This window comes from Stegostoma tigrinum, chromosome 26 (genome assembly GCF_030684315.1).
Source record: "Stegostoma tigrinum isolate sSteTig4 chromosome 26, sSteTig4.hap1, whole genome shotgun sequence".
In the NCBI taxonomy this organism is placed as follows: domain Eukaryota; kingdom Metazoa; phylum Chordata; class Chondrichthyes; order Orectolobiformes; family Stegostomatidae; genus Stegostoma; species Stegostoma tigrinum.
This window is the reverse complement of record NC_081379.1, coordinates 35,186,947-35,214,486: the sequence shown is the minus strand read 5'-3', so window position 1 is coordinate 35,214,486 and position 27,540 is coordinate 35,186,947. Positions and strand designations below refer to the sequence as shown.

Below are 27,540 nucleotides of genomic sequence, written 5' to 3'. Positions count from 1 at the left end.
CCCCTCTCTTCCTATTTATTTCAGAATCGTCTCCCGATTTCCCCGTTTTCTGATGAAGGGCCTCGGCCTGAAACATCAGATTTTGTGCTCCTAAGATGCTGCTTGTCCAGCTGTGTTCATCCAGCCCCACACTTTGTTCCCTTTGGTCAGGACCCTTCTTCAGAAGTGGGGGAGGGGGAATGGAGCTGGGAAATAAATAGGAGAGGGTGGGGTACGTAGGCGGAATGGTGGTCAGTGGGTGCAGGTAGGCAGTGGTAGAGATTAGAGAAAGGCGATGTGGCTGTTGCACGTCGTTTGCTTCAATATGTGTTCAGAGTTTCAGGGCCGAAGAGATTACCAGAGGGTTGCAATGGAGGACGTGCTGGAGGCTGGTACAATTACAACATTTAAAAGGCATCAGGATGGGTATATGAACAGGAAGGGTTTCAAGGGATATGGACTAAGTGCTGGCAAAGGGGACTAGATTTATGTAGCATATCTGGTTGGCAGATTTCAAATTCAGATTCAACAGAACATCTCTGCCATTATTGCTGCCTTGACATTGCTCTGAGAAGACCATCCTGTACCACAACCTGATCCCGCCCCCCCTGCCGCCGAATGTTAGTGGGTGAAATTTGAGAAGAGGAAACACATCATGGTTCTCAAAGTTGACACTGAGGACAGATTTGTGAGAAATTGAATAGATACGGTCAAGGTCTCTGTCAACAAGATCAGGCACCTTAACTTTGGGCAGGAATCCTCAGCTGTAGAAAAAGGAATCAATATCTGAAGCACAGGTGTAGTATGTTCATTAATCGTGAAGCCAACTTCTGAAATAGGAAACCAGACTCCAACCTTTTACTTAACATTCGATTTAATTACAGAATAAAGTATTACCTATGACTATCTCCTTCCCTAACTGATTAGAGATGTACTGCACAGAAACAGACCTTTCAATCCAACTTGACCATGCCGACCAGATATCCTCAATAAATCTAGTCCGGTTTGCTAGCATTTGGCCCCTCTAAACCTTCCTATTCATGTACCAATTCAGACGCCTTTTAAATGTTGTAATTATACCAGCCTCCAGCACTTTGTTCAACAACTCATTCCATCCACAGACTACACTCTATGTGGAAAAAGTTGCCCCTTAGATCTCTTAAATCTTTCCCCTCTCAACTTAAACCTGTGCCCTCTAGTTTGGGACTCCCGACCCCAAGGAAAAGGGCTTGTCTATTAACCCTATCCATGCCCTGCATGATTTTATAAACCTCTATTAGGTCACCCCTCAGCTTCTGATCCTCCAGGAAAAATAGCCCTGGCCTATTCAGCCACTCCTGTAACTTAAATCCTCCAGCGACATCTTTGTAAATCTTTTTCTGAGCCCTTTCAAGTTTTGCAACATCCTTCCTGTAGCAGAGTGACCAGAATTGCACACAGTATTCCAAAATTAGCCTAATCAATGTCCTATCCAGCTGCAATATGATCTCCCAATTCCAGTACTCTGTACACTGTCTGACAAAGGCAGGCATAACAAATGCCTTCTTCACAATGCTATCTGCCTGCAATTCTATTTTCAAGGAACTATGAACCTGCACTCCAAGGCGTCCTTGTTCAGCAACACTCCCCAGGACCTTTACTGCTAATTGTATAAGTCATGGCCTGATTTGCCTTTCCAAAATGCAGCACCTCACATTTATCTAAATTAAACTCAGTCTGCCACTCCTCAGCCGATTGGCTCATCTGATCAAGATCCTGTTGTACTCTGAGGTAACCTTCTTTGCTGTCCACTACACCTCCAATTTTAGTGTCATCTGTAAACTTACCAACAATACCAACTAAGTTCACATCCAAATCATTTATATAAATGACAAAAAGCAATGGACCCTGCACTGAACCTTGTGACACACTGCTGGTCACAGGCCTCCATTCTGAAAAGCAACCCTCCAATACCATCCTCTGTATTCTACCTTTGAGCCAGTTCTGTATCCAAATAGCTAGTTCTCTCTACATTCCACATGATCTAACCTTGCTAACCAGTCTACCATGGGGAACCTTGTCGAACGCCTTACTGAAGTCCACATAGATCACTTCCACCACTCTGTCCATATCAATACTCTTTGTTACTTCTTCAAAAAGCTGGATCTTCTTTGTAAACTCAAACTGAAAAAACAATGCAGTCAAGTAAAATTTCTAATAATCAACTAAAGCAGAATACAGAAGAACAGCACATTTTGTGAATGACTTCAGTTTTTCTACAACTGACTTTGGAGCAGATGATGTACAGGGGAATGATGAGCAAACAAGCCACAGAGAAGCAAACTAGCATTTCATGTTTTCATTCAGTTCACTGTAGTATACATCATTGATTAAACCTTCATTTGAATGGCTCATTTGAACCTATTCCTTTTTAAAATAAAATGTTTCCAAGTTTTCCATGATACTTTTCCTGCTTAATGTGGAACTGGATCAAAATGTCTCAGTGGTCATGTACCTCCTTGCAATATGACAACTGATAGTCCTTTGACATTTACCCTATTCTGATGAATCTATGTAGATGCCACTCCTTGGCCCTCCTTGTCAGAGTGCTCCATATCCCATTGTAATGAAGCATTATGTTAAACCACCATTTGTGAGTTATGCGAACGTTGACTGTTCACATTACTAAGGACCTGTTCTGTTCCTTACATTCCTGACACTAGTTCACTGCAGGTGTGACTAATGGACCCGGCCACATCAAGAATTATTGCCTCAGTTGCTACTGTGCAACGCAGGCACAAAGAAATGCTGGAGCAACGGATGAGTGAGAAAGCCCAAAACCAGCAGCAACTTCCAGTGGGTGGCGAAAAGCCTGCACATGAAGGGGGTCACAGATAAAGGCCTTTTCAGGATGTACAGGATGGCCATTTTCTCAAGCTAAGCCAGGTGTAAAATTGACAGATATCATAGGTCGCTCTCAAAACTATGTCAACTTCTGGATTGGGATCTTTAATGTGAAGGAGTTCTTAGAAAATATCATATCCAGATGACCAGGGACATGATATTGCATTGATCTCTTATGTAATTTCAGTGGATGTCGCACATTCCTGGTCTCTCTTTTGTTCTTGTTGAACCTGGTTAAGCTGAATGCAATTTGCAGGCCATTATGTCACCACGCATGTGGTGTGTGCTTTGGTTTCTTGGATGAAATCTACATCACAACTGGTAAGGCCATAACCCATCAATCTGATGAGCTTACCTGCAACACGTGATCCAAAAACTTTATGCATGTATCTATACATCTGTAAGCCTTAGGAAAAGGGGCCATTATGATGTCAGGAAACATTACTGGCATAAGAAGAACCATGGAGCATCCTGACAGTGATGCCACAAAGTTGCTTCCCACAGGACATAAATAGCCAAATGTGTGTTGAGTTAGTCAGACAGATTAGTCAGGTCATTAAACTGGAGTTAACTGTCTCTTAACAACATAACAATGAGTTCAGACCCTGGTAAATCTCAGACTGTTCTTGATTTTGATTTCTCTTGATCAGTCTGTCTTAAGCACAAATTCAGAAGTGTGGCCTCAAAATCACATAGAGTCATACAGCATGGAAACAAACCCTTCAGTCCATGTTGTCCATGCTGACCAGGTTTCTCAAACTAAATAGACCTATTTGCCTGCATTTGATCTATAACCCTCTAAAGCATGCTGTACTCCTACTTTACCACCTCATCCACTTGTGTTGCCCCTTTCAGGGAGCTATGGACTTGCACACAAGATCCCTCTTTATCGGTGCTCCTGCCATTTACTGTAAACTCTGCTCTTGCATTTGACCTCCCAAAATGCATCACCTCACACTTGTCCAAATTAAAGTTCATCTGTCATTTCTCTGCTCAGCTTTCTACCTGATCTATATTGTGCTATGTCTTTTGACGACCTTCCTCATTTTCCACACCTCCACCAAGTTTTGTCATCTGCAAACTTACTAATCAGACGACCTACATTTTCATCCAAATCATTTACAAATATTTCAAACAACATGACAAAAATAAAATGCGTTCATTTTTGCACAGAGAGACCAAAACTCAAATAAGGAGTAATTAGGTTTTGCATGAAAGGTGTTTATTGATTATATAAAGCATATCATAGAACATGTTCATTAAATTATTCAAAACTATTCTTGCATTGGTGAGTTATTGATCAAACCATATTGGAACAGAAAACTTCATTTCGCAATGACACTTGTAAATGACACTTGTAAATATTATATGTAATGCAAAATTGCTGATGCAGATAAAAGGTACATTCACAAAGTGCGGTTTTTGTGATCAGAAACAGTAAAAGGTCCAGACTCATTTTAAAATATTTGGAATTACAAGAGAATGAACATCTTGGTCACACTGACAAGACAAAAACATTTCAGAAAGTTACAGTAAAGCAATTCTTAAAAAGATTTTGCTGAAGCACTAATGTCATGAAGACCATTACAACATCAGGTTATATAGTTATGTCAATATCATTCAATATATTTCACCTTGCACAGTACACACGTTAACATGCAATGCCATTTTTCGTCATGGTTCAATAGTCAGCTTTAAGGGCTTTATTTACCCATTTATCCTCGAAATACATTATTTTGTGTTAATTGGTACATGTATTGGTTTCTTCATGAAAACTGTGCCCTTTTTAAAAATACTGCGTTACAGAATCGTAACATTCCTCACCTGAAAATACTTGTAAGAGAAGATTCTGGAAACTTAAGCATTCCATTTCAGAAGGAACCCAGTTAAGAAAGAACTTAAAAACGTTAAATATCATTGGGAACTGAACGTTAAGAAAATCTCAGGAGAACATCTTTCCTCAGTTTTGGAACAATCTGCCAGAGAGGGTAACAGAAACAAAGCAATTGAGATTGTTCAAATTTGGGCTCTAAGATGAATTAAGTATGCCTTCTCTCACCTCACTTGTTCTTTTATTTTTTGCTAAAATTGCTCTCTGCCCTTATATTTATCACAAAGCATTTGGGAAAAACTTTAACCCAAACACATAAAATGATTAAAATCTCATAAGAGAACAAAGAAAGAAAATCTTTTCAAATCAGTGTCATTACTGAACACGTCATAATTAATGAGCTGTGCCTTAGAAGAAATGGAGGCAGTTATCATGTCTCTATTTTCATATGGAACAAAGAATTACAACAGACAAATGAGGTTGGGATGTGTGTTACTACAGCAGATTTCAGGTGATTGTTTCATTGATCACTTGCAATCTATGTCCTCTAACCTCTGTACAAATCCCATAAATTACTCTGTATGTATCTCCATAAGAGATCTGTCCTAAGCTATGCTCTTGGACATATTTTCTGAGAAAAATCTTCACATTTTAATTAGAGCATAAGCAATGTGTCTGCATTGTTATCTAACAAAAGCAGGCATGTTGAAATTGCACACATACATGGATGTTAGGAACAGAAGGAGGCCATTTGGTCTCTTGAGCCTGCTCCACATTTGGTAAGACCACGGTTGACCTGATTGCGGCCTCAAACAACTTTCCTGGCTCTCTGCGATACATTTTGATTCCCTTGTTAGTCAAGAAGTTAACTAACTCTGCCTCAAGAATATTCAGTGATCCTGTCTCCACTACTCTCTAGGGAAGAAAATTACACTGATCGCCCTTTGAGAGAAAAACAGTGCCTCCTTGTCTCTGTCTTAGATAGGACACCACTTATTTTTAAAATGTGTCATCAAGTTCTGCACTGCCTAACAAGTGAAAATCTCCTTTCAGCATCAGCCTGTTCCCCCAAATCTTATGTTATCCAACAACATCACCTCTCATACTTCTTAACTTGAATGAATACAGACCTATCCTTACCATATACGATAATTCCCTCATCTCAGCAGTCAGTCAAGTACCTTCTCAGAACTGCTTCTAATGCAATTATGTATTTTTTTAATGAAGAAGACCAACACCATACAAACACTCTAAATGTGGTCTTACCAGTGCCCTGTACAACTGTAGCAAAACATCCCTATTTAATATTTAATTCCCCTCATGATAAATGATAACATTTCATTTGTTTTCCTCATCACTTTGTAGCTGTATGATTCAAGTACCAGGACACCTAGGATCACTCCATTCAATAACAGACTAAACTTAATCCTGTCATTGGTGATGTCCCTAGGTTCTCTTGATATGTTGTTATTCTGTAACGTCCTGTAAGTTGTGTGTTATTCAAGAAGTGACAGGTTACTTAAAGCAATCATTTTCAAGCTTCCAGTCAACATTAGTTTCACCAAAAATCATTGGCTAGTTGCTTCAATTCAACCATTATTCGTAAAGTCATTTAATAAATGCAATAAAGTACTGTATAAACCAAAGTAGCCTCAGGATTAATGTAAAATAATGAGAAAAGAATCATGAACTTGAATTTCCGCAAATATTAATGAGCTATTAATTAAAACATTTCTTAAAGAAACCATTTTTTCTTGCTAATATGGTGTCAATAAAATATCCCACCATTTCTTTCATTTACCCAAACTCTTTGGTAAAATATTTAATTATGAACCAATTTATCTGGATAACTAGCTTTGATTTGGAGAAGGATTCCACATATTTCTTTAATTTAGCATGATAGTATTTAGCATGAATAAATAATGACCTTCTTTACAACTGTTGTAATGTATATTCAGCATTCAAAGGATGAATTGTGTAATGTGATCAACAATCATTGACACAGGAGTAATACAGTTTGAAAGTGCCCAAATCCTGGTTTTCTCTGAATATCCAAAAATAATTAGTTTTAAAGGTAAAAGGGCTGCACACTCGTTAGAGAGCGATAACTAGTGGTGGTTTAACCCGAGGACCAACACATCTCAGGTAAGGGGAGAGATTGAGAGGTCCTTCATGGTGACTTCATCTGGTACAGGAATCAAGTCCACACTGCCTTATAGCTAACTGATCCCCTTCACAATAAGTTTTGTCCCTACCCTAAATGTCAACTAGTTATCATGTCTTGTGCTCCTTTAAAAATCTTACTATTTTCCATCTTTTATCTCTAGTGCTCCTTATGACTTCTCTCTCGAGTTGCTCACTAAAAATGAAATCTATTTCAGTTTACCAACCCATATCTTTCTAGACTTACTCCCAGTCTTTAGCAATGTCTTGTCTTCATTTGTAGTATCCAAAAATGTCTAGGCCAGGTTTTCATGAATGAGATGGGAAGTGTGAGTTGAAAAAGTTACTACTTCAAAATAACTGGTTGGTTCGCTCGCCGAGCTGGTTTGTTAGTTCACAGATGTTTCATTACCCTGCTGGGTAACATCATCAGTGCAGCCTCCAATGAAAAGCTCTTGTGTTTTCCCAGCTGGTGTTTAAACTCTGGGGTCCATTGGAGTTGATTACCTCATTTTTGGTTTTTCTTCGCAGTGGCGTATATGAACTCCAACTAACAACAAAAAGCCATGACCAGTACTCACTCATCTCCATTCACACGGATAAGGAGAACCACCAATTTGACTGGGCCAACATCAGTATCCGAGGACAGGCCAAACAGAGAGAGGCTTGGGAATTTCTAGATGCCTGATTCTCCACCAAGAAGGCCATCAACAAACACATAGAATTAGATCCTATATACACACCACTGCAAAGAAAAAAACAGAAATGAGGTGATCAACTCCAACGGGCCCTAGAGGTTAAATACCAGGCAGGAAAACACAACAGCGCTTCATCAGAGGCTGCACTGATGATGTTACCCAGCAAAGTAATGAAATGTCTGCAAACTAACCAATCAGCTCGGCGAGCGAACCAACCTGAGCTACAAATCTACTGAAGAACCTTAACTGAAAATAAAATTATTGGCCATTTGTTCAGCCTATTTAGTTGATACAGTTGCTAGAAGGCCTCATTTGTATACTTGGCTCAACTCCGGTGCACTCAGGCCTGTAGGCAATGTTGATACATTTTGCAAAGCAGAAATAGCTTGTTTGATGGCTGTCTTTATTATCTTGAAATAACTTGATCTTTGAGCAGTATTTTTCAATATGTGTATATCTATTCATATAAGACTAAGTGATGTGAAGTACACAGAAATTTTTTTTGTCATTAACACTGAATTACTGTGATTGATTGATAGATAGTTTTTATGAGAAGCTATGAGGACGTAACGGAATACAAAGGGGATGTTGAATGGCTGTATTTTCTTTCAGTTCTGACTTGGGACGAGGGTTCCCACGTGATTTAAGACTCCTTTGATGTGCCATGAGCAACTAACAGAACAGGTCAGCTCTACGTACATTGCAGGGAAAGACAGCTGAACTTCCTATCCCCTTAACCAGCAAAGGTGGGAGTGCTCCATTTGGGCCTGTACTCTTATCCCTTGCTACACAAAATTGCTGGAGAATAAATGGAGTCACGAATCCCAGAATTTGTCCTTTCTGTCATTTTAAAAGATTTCCTTCCAGACTTCATGAAAATCTGGGCCTCTGGATGAGACTGAAGCCTCTCCATTAATCAAAATACCAGGGAAACCCCACCAAGACATAACAAAACATAAATTTATGCTGCAGCAGCAGTCCACTTCATACCATGCCCTCATGAATAAGTGGCTGCATGTTGCTACATTTTTAAAGATATCTCAACTAATTTCCACTTGACCCATGATCTGAGCATTACAAGATTTGCTATCTTCAAAGCATGCAGACAACAGGACTGGGCTTACACAAAGAGGAAACACGTAACTGTTTGTTACACCTTCTGCTAACTTGTAGGAGACACAAAAACCAAGTTAGTGACCTGCATCTGTCTCTTGTTCATTGAAAAGTCAAGAAGGTAGATCTGTAGATCTTTTGAAACTTTTTTTTACTGATAAGAGTATTGGTAGTTTAAAATAAAACCTGTGTATACTGAGTTTGTAGTAAAGTAAGCAATGAAGTTGCTTTTATTTCATGCAATATTTTTCGTTTGTCATTGAACTGCTGACAAAAGTCTTTTGCTTGCAGTGGATGTTGCAGTTACTTAGAAAACAAAATACAAATAACAAATTACAGAATCCCCTTGTGTAAAAATATAAAAGTTTAAGTGGGCTTTCGTTCTCATTTTTTGACAGCGTCTGCAATTGTGTAGATTTTAATGCTCAATAAAGTTGTCTTCAGGATTGAATAAAACTTCTTGCAAAGGCCATGAAGGAGGGTTTCTTTGTGATGTAAATTTCTCAGTCAAGCACAGAATACACTGCAAAACACAAAAGGGACAAAGGAAATTGCAACATTAAGAGAAATATTCACAAGTCTTTTTAAGCTTAATGTGTAGCAGACATAGAGTTGATAGGATAACTTTCCCTGTATTTTTGAGGGATATTTTAACTCTGTTCATGAGTACTGTGATCTTAAAAGAGCTGACATAAATTGGCTTCCTTGTAAGTTTAAATGAAAAGAAAGGATTGTCATTTAGTTTTACAGTATCTTTTAAATGTAAGCAATAAACAACCATTCCCCAGATACACGCACATGCACCGACAGGCTACACAAGAAAAGATGAGCTATAGAGTTGTATTATGCTCCTAGACTACTAACAGAGTGATACAAAACAAATGGCTCGTTTAAAAAGTTTTGAAGATTGAGGTGAAAGTAATTTCTTGCATTCGGTGAGAATGTAAACTTCAAGGTACACTTAGTTCCAAAGGTTCCAAATTCTGTAATTTGTTATTTGACTGTTTTAAAATGCGCATAAAATTCAATCCTGTCCAGCAATAGGGGGAGTGGCTTATTACTAGTTTTTGATGGGTCATTCAGGACAATTGGAAACGGCTTACTAAACAGAAGTTCAGAGATTACGGTTAGTTGGAGAAGGAGACAGAGATATACGCCATATTATAACTACCACAGTTAACTGTCCAGCTGGAAAGGTACACAGATTACATGTACGGGCCTCAGTGAGGAGCCAAGAGCAGTTGGATAGATCTAAGATGTTTCACTACTCAGCAGGAACTTCCAGGAATTGGTAAGCAGCTAAGTGTTAGAGTCAGGACTCAGGGAATGTTTTGCTAGGAATGTGGCTGGGTCTTTGTTGGGAAAAGCTGTGAGGTGTTTGCAAAAAGTCTATAAGTATTAATACAGCTGCCAAGAGAATGGATTTGAAAAATTCTCAAGCAGTAATAAATGTGAGATGTTGTATTTTGGAAAGGCAAACCAGGGCAAAACTTATACTTGATGGTACAGCCCTTGGGAGTGTTGCTGAACAAAATACCTAGAGGCGCAGGTGCATAGTTCCTTGAAATTGGAGTTACAGGTAGACAGGGTGGTGAAGAAGTTATTTGGCATGCTTGCCTTCATTGGTCAGAACATTGGTATAGGAGTTGGCATGTCATGTTGTAGCTGTACAGGACATTGCTGAGGCCACTTTTAGAACATTGTGTACAATTCTGGTTGCCCTTTTATGGGAAGGATGTTGTTAAACTTGAGAGGGTGCAAAATAGACTTGCAAGGATGTTGCCAAGACTGGACAGTTTGAGTTATAGGGAGAGGCTGAATAGGTTGGGTCTTTTTTCTCCTGGAGCATCAGAAGTTGAGGGGTGACCTAATAGAGGTTTATAAAATCATCAGGCGCATGGATAGGGTGAATAGCCAAGATTTTTTCCCAGGATAGGGGAGTCTAAAACTAGAGGCAGAGGTTTGAGTTGAGAGGGAAATGATTTTAAAAGGATCTGAGGTGTAACTTTTTCACACAGAGGGTGGTACATGTCTGGAACGAGCTACCAAAAGAAGTGGTGGAGGGGGGTACAATTATAACATTTAAAATGCATCTGGAAAGTATATGAATGGAAAGGGGTTAGAGGGATATGGACCAAATCTGGCAAATAAGACAAAGTCAGATTGGTATGTTTGGTTGACACGGATGAGTTCGATTGAGGAGTTTGTTTCTGAGCTTTATGACTCTGACTCTGTGACAGTATTTACTAGATGCAACTGAGGAAGATCAGAACACAGGGAAAAGAAAACACAATTTGGTGATTTTAGCAGAGATAATGGGAACTGCAGATGGTGGAAAATCTAAGATAACAAAGAGTGGAGCTGGATGAACGCAGCAGGCCAATCAGCACCTTAGGAGCACAAAAGCTGAAGTTTCGGGCCTAGATCCTATGAAGGCTCTAGGCCCAAAACGTCAGCATTTATGCCCCTAAGATGCTGCTTGGCCTGCTGTGTTCATCCAGCTCCACACTTTGTTATCTTAGTGATTTTAGCAGTCTGTGAAGAACTGGAGTTATGCTTGTGAGTGAATATTTAAATGTAGCTTTTGAATACTGAAGAATGTAAACCCAGGAAAGGATTTTAATTGGCTAGAGGAAGAACAGTTATTGAGGCTGTCCATAATGGACCAATTTTTGGGGGAGATTTTCAAGGTTAAATCGGCAGGCATGAAACATTTTGGTCCCCTATGGGATTTTATGACTTACTATGTCCCTAATATCAAAGGGGAATTGCTGATAAATCTCTGAATTCTATCTTGATTGTATATGCAATGGAAGGTATTTGAACACTGTCTCGTTTAGCAAATCAAATTTGCGTGTTTGGTTGATGTGCCATGTCGATTGCATTATTGATCCAATTTTTTTGTAAAATTTTGTTGTTGTTTGTTCAAAACTGTGGAATTGTGTGGCTTAATTCATTCTGTAAGTCGTCTGAGTCCCAGAATCATAACAAAATGCAGTTTGAAACATATTTCAGGCCTAAAAGGTTCCCTCTTGGTTCCTTGAAGGCAAGTAAAGGTTGGAAATTTCTGACTGTTCCAGGTAAAATTCTGGCTGACTGTCCTTAGTGAAGAAACATAATCTTGCTGACAAAATGAATTAGTTCTTCTCATTGAGATGAGGAGGCATGGTGGTTCCTTTCTGCTGTATGATCTTTTTTCTCTGTGGAGCTGGTCCCATGCTAGCTCTTTTGTGGATTAATAAGGTATTGATTCCCTCTTCAGTCAATTTCTGTCATTTTATGGCAATTTCAGTGTATGCTGTGGTCCAAACAATGGAGTGCAACTGATGTAATTGAAACACATTGAGAGGATGATTGATGTTCATTAATATTCTTAAGCTCACCGAAAGACTTGATTTGACATCACATCTTTGCAGGATCAAAAGATCTAGTAGACACAATTCTTTAGATTTTTTTTTGAAATGGTAAGGGATAGTCAACTAGCACATCAAAACCATTTACATTTTAAATAATGTCCCAGGCTTGTCTCTGTCTATCCAGAAACCCAATCAGATGTCACCTGACTTTCCAGAATCCATTTTTAATATTATTTTCTTTTCAAAAGTAGTTTTCACTCCCAATTAGCTTCATGAATATGACATGACCATCACAAATATAACTGTAAGATGTCCAGTGAATGTATAATGTATAATTTGAATGTATAAAATTGTCATGTTATAAGCCTATCACAATGCTCACTGAACCTTCCAACTTTTAATTTCCTAAACAGTAACTCATCTCTTTCTGTGAATGGCCAGTGCCAAACATTATAAAGCAGCCGTTATAACCAAGAGTATTCTACACTCAATGAGTTGTGAGGAATAAGATGTGCCTTTTAATTTTGGTTTTAAAATACCATTGCAGTCATGTGTCTGTTCACAAAGAATTTATACAAGGAGTAACTATGAGTTTGATTAGTTCATATAGACCAATTTCATTGGGGTCGGTTTTTAACTTGCTGACTAGGGAGCTGTAGATCAGACAGCACTGTTTTTCAGCAACTACCCAATTCAGAATCTGCCCCTTAGTCTTGGCTCACACACTGTGCATTGCAATCAGGTAATAATTTCACGATAATGGCCAAATATTCCAATCAATGTCAGCAGCCCTATTTCCACTCATCGTTGGACTGCAACTTTCCCACTTTAGACAGTGCTTGCACTGGAGATATCTGTACTCAGTTATAGGACATGGGCATTGCCGGGTGGTCGGAATTCTTTGCCGTCCTCAGTTGCTCTTGAGAAGATGATGGTGAACTGCCTTCTTAAACTGTTGCAGTCCATGTGCTGTATGTAACTCAGAATGTTGTCAGGGAGGGAATTCCAGGATTTTGACCCCTCAATGGTGAACAAACAGTGTATAATTTCCAAATCAGGACGGTTGAGTGCCTTGTGTGAGAACTTGCAAGTGGTTGTGTTCCCATATATCTGTTGCCTTTGTCCTTCTAGATAGGCATAGTGGTGGAATTGGAAGGTATTGTCTAAAGGACCTGTGGTGAATTTCTGTAGTGCATGTTGTAGGTAGTATGTACTGTTGCTAGTGAGTGTCAGTGATGACGTGTTTGTGGATGGGATACCAATTATATGGGCATTTTGTCACGGATGGTGTCAAGACTCTTGAGTGTTGTTGGAGCTGCACTCATGCAGGTAGTTTGGAGGTGTTCCAACACACTCCTGACTTGTGCCTTGCAGGTGGTGGACAGGCATTAGGGAGTCAGGAGTAGAGTTACTTGCTGCAGTATTCCTCGCACCTGACTTGCTCTTGCAGCCACAATATTTATATGACGAGGCCAGTCAATTTCTAGCCAAAGGTAGCCCCCTTGATATTGATAGTGGGGGATTCACCGATGGTCACACCATTAAATATCAAGAAGTGATGGCAGATTGACTCTTTTTAGGGATGGTTATTGCATTTGTGTGGCAGAATGTTACTTGTCACTTTTCATCCCAAGTTTGAATATTTTCCAAGTGTTGTCAGATTTGGACAAGGACCACATCAGTATCAGAAGAGTTGCTAATGATGCCAAACATTGTGTAATTATTGGTGAACAACCCCACTTCTGACCTTACAATGCAGGGAAATTCATTGATGAAGCAGCTGAAGATGGTTGGGCCTGGGACACTACTATGAGGAACTTTTGCAGAGATGTTCTGAAGCTGAGATGACAGACCTCCAACAACCACAACCATCTTCTTTTGTGCTAGATATTACTCCAACCAGCAAACAGCTCACCCCCACCCTGATTTGAAATGCCAACGTAAACAAATTCACATTTTCCCACATTGTACACGATCTTTTTTTGGCCAATTCAAAATAGTAAGGGATCTGGGCAGTAGATAGAGAGAATTGTTTCCATCAGTGAAAGGACTTAGAATCAGAGAATACAGATTTGAGGTCATTGGGAGAAAGAATAATTTCAACGTAAAGAAAAAACTTTTCTCCTGTATTGAATCATGTCAGAGTCTGCTGAAGTCAAAGTAGATTGTGGCTTTCAAATGGGAATCGGTTCACTATCTGAAAAGCAAAAAGGAAAGTTGTAGGGCAATGGGGAAAAGGCAGGGGAGTAGCACAAAGAAAATTGCTCCTTCAGAGGGGTAGCCAAGACAAGGTAGATGAATGGTGTCCTGGTGTGTTGTAATCAATCTATACAGCAAATTAAAAGTACTAAAAGATAGCAAGGCAGTTCATGGAATAAAAACAAAATTTGACACTGTGCTGTGTAAACGTACATTAGGGAGAAGGAGAAGGCTTAAAGGAAGGAAGTGAAACGGAGAGGAGGAGTGGTTTATAGTGTGAATTGCATATCTTAGGATGTGGTACTAGAAGGTTTATGTACCAATGGTGGAATGATTAAAAGTGGGAATGTTCAAGAGGTCAGAATTGAAGGAGTGTGGAATCACAGATGGTTACAGGAGTGGAGAAAATCATTGAGAGAGGGAGCGTGAGGCTATGCAGCAATTTGAAAACTAAGAGAATTTAAACATCAAAGCATTACTTAACCAGATCCAGTGCAGGTAAGCAAACACAGGTAATAGGTAACCAAGACGTTGTATGAGCTAAGGGATTGGTAGAGGTTCTGATGGCCTCAAGTTTTCAGAGGGCTGAAGAGAGAAGGCCAGCGGTGAATGAATTGGAATAGCGCAAGTCCAGAGGTAACACAGGCATGGATTAGGGATTCAGCAGACTAGCTGAGGTAGGAATGGAGTTTTTTTAAATTAATTTGTGGTTCCTGGCCATGAAACTCTACATGAATCTACAAGTTCAGCAGTGAAAGTGATGACAATCAGCGTGGAAAGTGCACCCTCTTTTGCAGCAGTAGTAGCTGCTATGAAAGGCTAAGGATGTATGACAATAGTCAGGGTGGCAATTGGGTAAGAGGTTAGGGTGTCCTGTAAATAGGGTGCCAGGTAAACAATGGAGCATTTAAGGTAGATTAAGGAGGGAGAGTTGCATCTGTTGGACAGGATTGGGTGGGGTGCCAGGCTGGGGAGTTGGGGGAGGAGTTAAGGTGGGGTATTGAGTTCACTAATGTAGTGTTGTCAGACGTCAATGTGCGGTGTCATTGGGGTCAGGGGGAGTTGAGGCCAATGGTCAGGCTAGCAACCAGAGGCGTCAGATCCCCAGGGTAAGGTGGGCAGTGGGGGAAGAGTTTTGGGGCAGGGGTGACAAGGGGCATAAATCTGTCCCATCTTCCATTTTGTCATTGGCCTTTCTTGTTCTTGCCACCTTAAAACTTATTAGATCTCTAACATTTCTCAGTTTTGATAAAGGGAATCATTAACACAGATACTTTCTAACCTGTTGAGCTTTCTCCTACTTTTTTTTGCTTTTACTTCAAATTTCCATTATCTGCAGGATGCAGCTTTTTGAAAAGCAATGTGACTTTTGACTCCTGATTGGGTAGACATTGGCTGCAGCATTAACTTGTCCACTGCCAACTTTGAAATCACCACTGCATCACGTTCAACCATGATCTACCAACAGTTTGGTTTTGCTCTAACCTTCTATCTTACAGTGTACTTTCCTGCCTGAGGACTCTGTCAAATGTTTAAAACTGATTCGCATGAGTCTTGTTTCATTGATCAACTTAAAATGACTCACTAGTTCCATTCTATATACTCTCCATTTCTGTATTCGAATAATTGGAAACTTACTTCCAAAGGATGATTAAATAAATATTTGACTGAAATCCAGCTGTGTATGTTTCAAATCAACATAAAGAATATTCAAGCATTTCTGTCAGCAATTCAAGCATTTCTGCTGCATATAGAATCCCTACATTGTGGAAACAGGCCATTTGGTCTTTCAAGTCCACAATGACCCTCCAAAGTTCTTCCCAATCCTGTAAACCTGCATTTCTCCCAGTGTGCATATCTCTGGACACTACGAGCAATTTAACATGGCCAATCCACCTAATTTGCACATCCTTGGACTGTGGGAGGAAACTGGCGCACCCAGAGGAAATCTACGGAGACACAGGGAGAATGTGCAAACTCCGCACAGTTGCCTGAGGCTGGAACCAAACCTGAGACAGCAGTGCTAACCAGTGTGCCACCATGCCACCCATATTCTCACTTCTTTAACTCCATACTTACTCGTCTGAGTCCTTCTTGTTTTCTTCAATAAAGGCAATAGATTCAGATCGAAGGCGATTTGTAACTTCATATGTACGAAGAGTAACACCAAATATGTCTTCATGATAACGGTTTTCATCCTGAATTATTAGAAGATATTGGTAAGGATTAAACCAAGACATTTTGATTAATGTCAGGAAAAAAAATCTTCATGTTAATACTTTATTTCAAAAATAACTTGCACTGTTGTTATGATTTAACTGAGGACCATAGAACAAAATGCTTTCTTTTGTTAATGAAACATCTTACTTTTATTATTATTTTGTTACTTTATACCACATTTGGAACGATGATATGGTCCAATTATGTACTAAGTTTTGGAATTTTACATCTAAACTGTCATTGATTCTAAATCTCTAAGCACAAATGATAATAATATGGGAAGGAGAATTAATGAGTTTGTAAACATTTAAAATGTTAAATGTTAGGGATGCTAGCTAGCAATGCTTCAGTTGGATTCTGGCTTTGTTTACTGTGTTGTTTAAGACTCATTCTGAGCAATAGTCAATTTATATGAAAAAAATGCAGAGTGGATTAGAAGGGAGAACATTTGCCACTTACAGTGGCTCAAGACATTGCTTTTAAATATAAAGTTTAAAACCACTTTACAAACAATTTACCAGTTTTTGAAATGAGATTTATGATATTAATTGATTCCATTCTGGCCTGAAGAGCTTGAGTTTCATGCCAGGACTGCACCTGAAGTGTCAGAGTCCTTAAGATGTAAAATATAAGCTCTAAATGACTGTGATGAAATCTCTTTATTTACAGTTTAAATCCAACTATTCCTTCAACCTCATGGGGAGGCTGACAGCAATCTTATGTTTTTAATTAAACTAATTATTCAGTGACTTGTGATGATTCACAACTCATGGAGTATTTTCACTTGCTGCAAATTGCTGTTTTCTTTATGCATTAATGCATACTAAGCCTGCTGTTGGTTTCCTTACAATTTCTGATCATTGCATTGAAAAGGGTGGAATGCATTCTTCTGCACTATTTTTGGAGGAAAACCATCAAAAAACTGCTAATTGGGCGAATTCAGAATGTTCTCCCAAACGTCGGCCAAAATATGCCCTATTGAAATATCAAATTACAGAATGTCAGCTTCTCATATAAAATGCTTTGTTTTCATTTGTGCTCTTCATGTTTTCAGATCCCGAATTTTCCATAGTGCATATTGTGCACCATTTGGAACAAACTTTTCAGAAGATGTACCCATACCAGAAACTTGGCTAGAAGCACAAAGAGATTCATGACTTGATTATTATATCATTTTTGATTTTTTTTAATCGCAAAAACATAATTGTATAGGAAATATTTGGAGCTTTCCTGAATATCTGAACAGTAAATTGAAAGTCTTACTCTCAGCTTGCTGATGGAGACCCCAGCATCTTCCAATGACATCTTTCCATACTGTTTCAAGATGTGCTGAATTGTTTTCAGTACATCGCCTGCCATGGTAACATCACCACAAACGTATATGTGTCCAGCTTGCTCTTGTAGAACTTTGAATATTTGGTCAGAAAGCTGTTCACTTAAAATATCTTGTACGTATTTCTGAAACCAGATAGATACTTGAGCGCGTTTATTGCAAATAAATTCTAGTTTGAAATTTCAAATTTGGAACATCGTTAAATTGACCACAAAGTGTTGGAAAACCTAACCAACGGTGATTTCATACACAAAACACCCTAATATCATTTGTTTGACTGTGCATCTCAGTGAAAATGTACTTCAGAAGTTTATTTAAAATGCCGTAAGATAAACCCCATTGCCCAAATCTTGTACCAGAGTGAAAATTACATTTACTGAACCATGAAGCCTCTGGAATTCTTATCTGTTCCATAAACTCAATCTCCTTGTCAGAAATCCCACAGAGATGTCAATAGTCTTTTTCTTTTAAGAAACGCTGCATTTTGGCAGACAAATAGATCAAATATTTTGATCAATGAGGATTTGTCACTTAAAGCATCAAGAATTCCTAATAGTCCCAAAGCCTATATTTTCATTTTAAATTAATTTTATGAATGTAGCTGGACACATGTTTAAAAATTGAAAACAACATAGCTACAATTAAAAAATGTTTTCAACTAAAAAAATACATTGAACCATACACAAAGATTACCTTTGGTTTTGTTGGTTCTCGGGAGTAAGCTGTGTAGAGTTCCTGAAAGACACCCTTACTTTTGACTTGAATAGTTTCCTCTCTGTAGATGTGGTCAATTTTTGATTGACGACAGCCAAACACAAGTGTCATGGGACATACTTTTACACCTGAAATGGAGAAGTGATATCACAAATGTTCATGAGGTGCTGACATAATCGTATGTCTAAGACATACAGGGAAGCAGATTTCTTGCCACATTTGACTTTAATGGAAATTTGTTTTGATATCAAATGGATGACAATTTGCTCTGACTCATTTTGCAACCAGCAAATTTCATCCTCTGCACTGCAACATAATTGAAATAAATACATTCCATTGCCACTGAAGGTCATGGAGGTGATTCAGGCACTACACAAAATGAGGTGAAGGTTGTGAACATTGTAAGCACACATCTTCTGAAAGAAGTTGATTAATACAAACAAATATGACATGAAGAGTGGGACAGAATTGATTATGCTTGGAGGGACTCATTGAATCGATATGAAGAGGAAAGAAGTGTTTCCATAGACTCTGTTTCTTTGGGCTGAATCATCCCAGCTCCTGAACAAAGCATGCAACGGCAGGAATGTTGGGAATATAGGGTGAGATGTCCAGCAGGGAGCTTCCAAATATCAAGAGCAAAAAAATCCCTATTTACAGTCAAGCATTGAACAAGCAAGATGAGATTCTTGCAAGTGAAACATCTCACTTACTTAACTTTGACTCATTGCAACGTAGTTTTCCATTTTCCTAAGCATCAGATAGAAACTAGGAACTAATGATTCCCAGCAACAAGTCAAAGCTGTTGCCTGGTGACTTTAGCTCGTTGTTTGCTCCTCTGGATCTCTGCCCTGGATACATGGCGACAGCAGCTCAGGGCATGCTCTGCACAAGCCCCACATCTACAGACATTGGCAATGGACACATACCAGTCTCACTGCACCCTCATGACACAGCTCTGCTCCACTTGCACTTCAGTGCTGCACTTTGGAGCACACTGGGACCTCTCTTTACAATGCTGTTGAAGGAACACTTTGCCTGCAGTGAAGGGCATCCAGATCACAGTCTGGACCACAGAGTTCCTCTGGGATTCTCACTCACTCTCGAAGCAATGCTCATTTTGCATCTACTTTGATGCTCGCAGAATCCATGCCTTACCTGGCCTTACCTTTTGGCATGCTGCACCCATGATCACACCCTAGAAGTTCATATTACTTCAGTCTTGGCTTGCTTCTTAGAGCACCTACAAGTCAGGCAGCTTATCATGGTCATCAAGGTGATGGGCTTGTTGCTGTATAGCATGGTCTGTGTCAATCTCATACCGACAGCATGCGACAGCAGCCTACCTGACAGGCACACTGCATGTGCTTCAATCAAATGGCCCTGTTTAGAAATTAACGGTGAATATTCATCGGTCACATCAAGGGAAACTGTTGTCAGTCATGGGTTCCCAGTACAGTCAGTCAAAGACATAGTCCAATCACAGTCCAGGGGCTCATCACAGGAAAATAATCTTCCCTTTGAGGCAAAAAAAGCCCAGGCCACCTCAGAAAACTGGGCCTCAAAGTGCAAAGCTAACGAAAAATCTCGTAGGTTGCGCAGGGGCACGTATTGATTTCCTATCAACCCAAACAGTAAGTATTCTGCAAAATGTTTGTATGTGTAATGATGCTTTTTTTTGGGTGATGTGAGGCCTAGACCACAAAGTCTTAATGCTAATGCAGCAATAACAACCTCCTACAGTTTCTTTGTCACATGACTGATGTTGCTTTCAATGGAAAAAAATTGAATATCAAATTAACATGCAAGGTATTCCATGGCCCTCGTTGTTGGAATGTTCCATGTCCCACTGTGCAGAGGAGTGCGGTAAATCATCGTTTATGAGTAATGTAAATGCTGACTGCTCATGTTACTGATAACATGTTTAATTTCTGATGATTCCCACACATGTTCTTTTGCAAGTGTGACTGATGGATCTAGCTCCAGCAGAAGTTATCATCACCATTACAGCAATGCTACAAAACCACAGACAAATGGAAAAAGTATGGAAGTGTCTGTAAGCTCAGGACCAGCAGCAACCTTGAGGGGGCATTGTACACCATGCACATGAAGAGGCAATAGCTGAAGGTCTCCACCACACACTCAGGAGGACCACGGCCTTTTGTCTCGAAGCTGTTTCCTCTAAATAAGTGAGGTACAGCGTCAGCACAGTCTGAGGACATTCTGGGATGCTGACACTGAATCGTGCTAACTGCTGGAATGGGTTGTGCCACCTTAATGAATGACTGGCCATCCTCTCCCTGTGCCTGTCACTATAACAGCTGCATTGAACTTTTTCAATACTTGTTACTTTCGGGGGGCCACTGGAGAATTGTGAGTTCCTCTCAATCCTCAACCCGCAAATGTATACTTTTTCCATTTGTCTGTGGCTTTGTTGCATTGCTGTAACAGTGATGATAACTTCTGCTGGAGCTGGAGCCATCAGCTACACTTGCAAATGTACCTGTGCGAGAAACATCAGAAACTAAACATGGTGTTAGTAATGTGAGCAGTCAGCATTTGCATTACTCATAAATGGTGAATAATCACACTCATCCACACAGTGGGACATGGAACATTCCAACAATGATTGCTGTTTGTACCAGATCGCATTGCTGCATCTTACGACTGGTTTTAATTTTGAAGGCTTTCCAGTATGTGGCGGGCCCAAATTGAACAATGAGAAAATGCTGGGCTACACTGGGCAATGGAGAAAGACTAGTACTGACTTAGACAGGTTTTAAGACGGAATGTGGTGAAGGTCAAGCAAGCTGTGTAGCTCAGTGCTTTAGCAGTGTTAGATACAGGAATGTACACTCATGTGTGCAAGGAAGTGTCAGCCAGGTCACCTATGTACCCTGAAAAGAGTTGGTTGTGAATGCCATCCTATTGTGTTCATAGAGAAGGGCAACTCAAGTCCAACAACACTTGACTAGGTGTATGGCTGGGGTTCGCCAACAGTGCCGGCATCAAAGAGCCTGGGTTAGCCCAGCAGTTGCTGGTAGAATCAGATGAGATGGGGTGCCATAGGGGCTGGGTACATGGGTAAGAGGACAAGTTGGGGACAACATTGCAGGAGTCCTCTTCACTTGGCCTCATGAAAACTTTACCATTATGACACTTAGCTAGTTTTTGATATGATTCAGCCTTTTCTCCTTCATAACAATGACATCATCCAGTTCAGCGGTGCCAGGCAGTATATGTCTTAAAGTTTGTTGTGAAATGTAATATTGCTGCTTCGCCCGGTCTTTATAACTACTGACATGCTTTTAGTTCCTTTTTGCCATGTCTTATACAGACAACCTACCCTTCTGCTCAATATCATGCAGCCGCTGCTGCCAGAAACTTCTGAAGGGAGCGATTCCAGTTCCTGGTCCAATTAAAATACAAGGAACCATTGGATCTTTTGGCAATCTGAAAGAAGGTGCCCTGCATACAAATACATAACAGAATGTAAATAGGTCTCTATTATTGTATCCTATTTCAGATTATCTTTTGATTGTTGAGTGAAACTTTGATAAATGGCTTGAAACTTGTTATACCTACACGTTCAGTCATCTCAAGTCTGGTTCACTATAACGCCTACAATGTAGACTCGAGCTACATGTATTCTTCAGCAACTACAAGTTACTGCTCCTTTCTCAACAAATACTCCTAGTGAGTGTAGAAATTCTAATAGTTACCTTCCTGTTTTATAATGTACTGTTTTGATGAGATAAAACTGTGATATGAGTATTCTGGGAGACAACATGAGTAGAGTACAGCCAGTAGGTCTCAGCACACAATAGCTCAGCGAGACCAGAGTGGTGAATTGAAGGAGGACACCCAGAATTGTAGGGTATCCTCCAAAATGTATAAAACAATTATTTCCCTTTGCAATAAGTGCAGAACAAGCAATTCTATGTAAATAGAATAATGGTGGGCCTTGGGTATGGGCACATAAAGTTGTACTGATTTCAATGTGAAGTGAAAGTTCCCTCTCAAATCTTGAAGAAGTCATTAAATGGCTATACTTTGTCATTACATTTTTTAAAAATCACATAAGATCTGCAAATAGATTGATACTGTGTTGCAATTTGGATCTGTGTGACTATTTCCTTGATCAGTGTGTCTTACTGTACTTACTGGAAAAGACGTGAACTTGCCACATGAATTTCTGTTCTGAATGCCATAAACAGTACGTAAAATATTATATTGAGGTTTAAATGTCAATGGCCTCTTCCCTTTTTTGCTGCTTCATCCAATGATTAGTTCAGGCTCTGACTGCTACTAAGATTTCCTACTTACGTTGAAACCACAATAGAAATAAGCACATGTGCATTTTACAACAAACACTGTCCCTGCCCAGTGTTCTAGAGAAGAAGACATAATTTTCTCTCATTAATGGAGAATTCTCATATTTAATGGGTGAAGTTCACCAAGGAATAATTGCAAGGGATAAGATGGCTCATTAAACACTAGCATAGGCAAACATGACCTATCTTCTTTCTCAAAGTACTTTTCAAAATTCAATGACATGTTTTTATAAGAATTTGCAGTACTGTATGTACTTATACAGTCTGGACGGCATTAAACTTCAAACTTCCATGAAAACCTGGTTACCCTCTCACAAAGCATGGCACTGTTTCATCTGTGTCTATTCGGTTAAGCCAGGAAGAGCAGACTCCATGGTGCAATGACCCTTCACCATCTGTAAATACAAAGACATCTGTTCATTATCAATGATGACCACAATATAATTCACTTAAACAGCTGGTTATTCTCCACTCTCTTAGTTTTCATCCACACTTGACATGCAGCATTTCTTTGGTCGAGCCAAGCTCTCTAGACTCTGAAATTAGTGTCTAGTGTGGGTCAAGAAGTGGTCCTCATTTAGTTATCCTTTGAAATAATAAATAGAATACATTGTTACAAAATCACAGCATGTGATTCTTAACGTAAAGCAAATACCAAACAGGTACTAGACAATGCACTTTAAGATATAAATGGGAGAGTCCAAAACTAGAGGGCATAAAGTTAAGGTGAGAGGGGAAAGATTCAAAAAGGACTTGAGGGGTAACTTTTTCACACAAAGGGTGGTGCATGTACAGAACAAGCTGCCAGAGGAAGAGGTGAAGGCTGGTACAAATACAACATTTAAAAGGTATCTGGATGGATAAATGAGTAGGGAGGGTTTAGAGGGATATGGGCCAAATGCTGGCAAACGGGACTACATTAGATTGGGTTATCTTGTTGTCATGGACAAGTTGGACCAAAGGGTATACTTCCATGGTGTATGACTCTATGATTCTAAATTTACTGTTAATTCAATCATGGTTTTGCACGCCAATTCTATAGTAAACATTCACTAAACCTTCCACAAGGGCTCTTCCTGAGCCCCTAATCACCCTTCCTCTTGTTGCCTTGCTGTGTTGAAATTCCAACTCGTTATGCCAAATCTGTTTAACTTATTCTTCCCAAGACCAAAAATCTGCAGAATCTGATAGCAACTTCTCTCATCCTCTGTTTTATTTATAATTAAAAATTTAAAATTGGTGCTACCCAATCATTATAACTTGATTTATCTTGTTGTCTCCTTGTTCTTTTGAACATCCATTATGAAACATAAAATGGATTTTGAAACTTTGAGGAACAGCTGGGGCTATTTCCTAATGGAGTAGAGAATACCTTGTACAAAAGGTACACAAGGAATTGAATTACTAGGGCATTATTTGGGATTTATTTCAATTGTCCAGAGGAATAGAGAAATTTTGCTGATGTCTTCTTTCATTTAGCCCTGGTTTTTATCTTTATCCACCCTTCGCAGGTGATGACATAGTTTTAGTTGTGTTGCAGAGTCTTCAGTTGGAGAGAACTGAAATTGTGCACGACACACTGATGAACCAGACGGTCACTGCCCGGTTGTCATTGTCCATATGTTATTCTCTGTTTCATCATGGACGAATGCATGAAGCATGTAGCACCCAGCAGCTGTCCAGTTGTGGTCTTGGAACACATGATACATAATGACCTAATGCCATTTTTGAATATAGCTTCACTTTTCTCAACCTGACACTTAGGTGTTGATATGTACAAAAATATAAGAATTCCTAAACATTTTCTCATATTCAAAATATAAAGATTTAATGACAATGTAGTAGCAATGAGTATACGCCATATTTTTTGACACGTACCTCGTGTGCGATATGAAACAACAGCCACTGTAAGGTGAATCTCATCCGGGTACATGTCTGGGGATGAGCTGATTGAGTAATATCGAGGCTGCAGCAGAGGAAGCTGGGTAAGTAGTAAGGTTGTTGGCACCTGAACCGAAGGAAACTCTTCCAGTACTTCCACGACGGTTGGGTTATTGTACCATTTCCATTCTTCATATTCCTGCAGTCCCTACCAATGAAAAATATGGTCTTTATTAAATCGCTGCTACAGGCATGGCTTATTACAGTTAGAGCTTTTCAATCTTCCAAATGTGATCATCTTCCTTCCATTGTTTCAAACAGAAGTTGGAAAAGAAAGGGTTATTCTTTGACAAAGCAAGAATTCTCGATTTTAGCTGACATCAGTTCTTGAGAAGGGCCACCGGACCTGAGATGTTAACTCGACTTTCTCTCCATGGGTGCTGCCAGACCTGCTGAGATTTTCCAGCCGTTTTTGTTTTTGTTTCTGATTTCCAGCATCAGCAGTTCTTTGCTTTCTTGTCATATTATTAATAACAGCAAGAGGAGTAATAATGTACAATGAAATATTACTGCCTCATAGTGTAGTGATTGTTAGTCAGATGGAATGTTTATATATGGCTCTTTCTTGATAAAAGAAATGGCAGCCATGATGTGGAGATCATTTGGTGTCGGATTGGGGTGAACAAAGTCAGAAGTCATGTGACACCAGGTTATAGTCCAGTAGGTTTATTATTCTTTGGCAGCAGCGCTCCAAAAGGTTGTTATTTTAAATAAACCTGTTGGACTATTACCTGGTATTGTGTGACGTCTGACTTTGACAAAAGATATTTTTACAGATGCTGGCCAAATTATTACCAAGATCTTATGTAGATTTTGTGATAAAGAGTGATCTGAAAAAAATATATAGCCACAGCATCTAGAGCTAATATGGATTAAACAGAAATGCAGCAATGCAGAAATCCTGTGACAAAGTTTGAGTAACATTTGGACTCAAGTATTTAGAGTTATAGGCAATCCCTTCAATGCATGTTTTAATGTGTTCAACAACTAAGTGGCTTATAATTCAAAAAGATTTTTAAAAAGTTATTTAGTTGTGCAAAACATGTGTGTTTTCTTGTCTGCGAGAGTTTAAGGTGTATTGCAGGGAGCTAGGTGCTTACCAACTTATAGCTGACATTCAGTTTGGGGTGCATTTTGCTTGAGAGGCAAACTTTATGGGAAAGGGACCTGTATAGGACAGGGATGTGACAACAACAGGCAAGAGGTGTCTGCTCTTGTTGGTCAAAATATAAACCAAGTTAAAGCTTTTAAAGGACTTAAAACAAAATAGTGAGAGTTACCTTGCTGAGAACTTCAAGTCTTTTCTTTTGCTCTTCATTTTTTGCCAGGAGAGCAAACTGCTGCAGTAAGAGTGGGCTTGGAGGAGTTGTGATATCCAGATAGTACTTAAAAACTTGAAAGATGGTGCAAGGTGGAATGCGATTCTCATCACTCCAGTTGCTGATAATACCTGAGGGGACAAAAGACAAACTGCAACCAAGAATGCAGCAAAGTTTAAGAGCTGACTTCCCTTACAGGCCACATAAGTAAGGGGAGTCTGCCCAGATACCCTGGAGGTGCTCAGAACTGGAATTAGAATAGGAATGCCTGAGGAGTGTGTGTTGGAAGACAAGAATGTCATTGTTATTGTTATTTATTTAGTGAATGCAAGTTCCTGGAGTGAAGCAATAGTTTCCTTACTTGGTGAGTTTAAGTTGATTAGTCGAGAGAGGGAACACTCCTCAGTAATGTAATGCATTGTTTGTACCGAACCTGAACACGTACTGAAGAAGCAGTATGTGGAGGTCCCAATGGGGGAGATTGGCTCTACAGGAGACCCAGCTTGTCCCAAAGCTGCGTAGTTTTATGGTGAGCCAAAGGGCCTGTTCCTGTGCTGTACTTTTCAGTGAGTTGCTTCAAAGCTGACAGGCTGGATTTTACAACTTTTTCTCCTTTGGGAATCCCAGCAGCGGACCTGTTCAAACCTGACATTGCCGGGACTCAGACTGGCCAGCAGCTCTCTACTGCAAGGCTGCTCCCCAGATGGAGTTGGACGTCTCTCACTGAGGCAATTAATATCCTACCGAGCATAACAAGGCAGCTTTTCCATGGATGGGCTCCCGAATAACTCCCGTATTGAGAAAGGAGCACCGTGTCCCATTAAACCCAAGCCAATGCTTTTGTTTCTCTCAGGAAGAGCCAGCTCTCTTATTCAATTGTATCTATTAGAGCATCACACTCATGAAATATAAATCTATATAGTGGCATTTATTAAAGTAATTGGATGCTGTGGAGATCTGCACTCTCTAATTTTACTTTCAATAAACTTTAAATGACTCGATAGCCTACATTGAGTAGACTGGTATCATTTTGTCTGACAAATCTCATAACCTTTGTACAGGTGTGCAGATATTTTTCTTTGAAAATCCGAAAGATTTGTTCTTTAATTACCCAAAGCTGTGTTTCTCTCTTCCAAAAGTTCAACTTTTATGATCTGATTTACAGGCGGTGCATCTTCTAACCGTTCAATCAAGGCATTGACCAAATCTTCATGGTTACCAGGAAAGACCCCAAGATGGTCGCCAGGCTGGTACTGTAACTCTTCCTGCTTGTCTGTGTGTATTCGCAGCAAAATTGTGGAACGGCTAAGTGAAAAGGCAAAACCATGTTTCAAATACTCAGACTGAAGATTTAAGATTAAAATCACAAACCTGCATTCTTTTGTTTTCATCTGGCCTCAAAAAGACTTCCAATATCTCATGATAATTGTAACGCTTTTTAGGAAATGATTTTACAA

The 27,540-nt window shown here is 39.5% G+C and overlaps 1 protein-coding gene across 3 annotated transcripts in view; it reads right to left on the bottom strand.

Annotated features, from left to right (window-relative positions):
• Positions 1–7,718: 7,718 nt before the first annotated feature.
• The window catches only part of nos1 (nitric oxide synthase 1 (neuronal)), a 94,082-nt gene continuing 74,260 nt past the window's right edge, over positions 7,719–27,540 (bottom strand). For 2 of the 3 annotated variants that reach the window (XM_059655091.1, XM_059655092.1), the window contains exons 21-29: positions 27,195–27,388; positions 26,045–26,214; positions 24,702–24,912; positions 23,131–23,218; positions 21,836–21,957; positions 18,469–18,617; positions 17,706–17,900; positions 16,302–16,420; positions 7,719–9,190 (exon numbers count right to left, since the gene is read on the bottom strand). In XM_059655091.1, coding sequence (XP_059511074.1) covers positions 9,175–9,190; positions 16,302–16,420; positions 17,706–17,900; positions 18,469–18,617; positions 21,836–21,957; positions 23,131–23,218; positions 24,702–24,912; positions 26,045–26,214; positions 27,195–27,388 — 1,264 coding nt within the window. In that variant the 3' untranslated portion in view covers positions 7,719–9,174. Of the gene's footprint in view, positions 9,191–16,297; positions 16,421–17,705; positions 17,901–18,468; positions 18,618–21,835; positions 21,958–23,130; positions 23,219–24,701; positions 24,913–26,044; positions 26,215–27,194; positions 27,389–27,540 lie in introns of those variants that run through there. The other variant, XM_059655093.1, reaches the window with a different exon arrangement.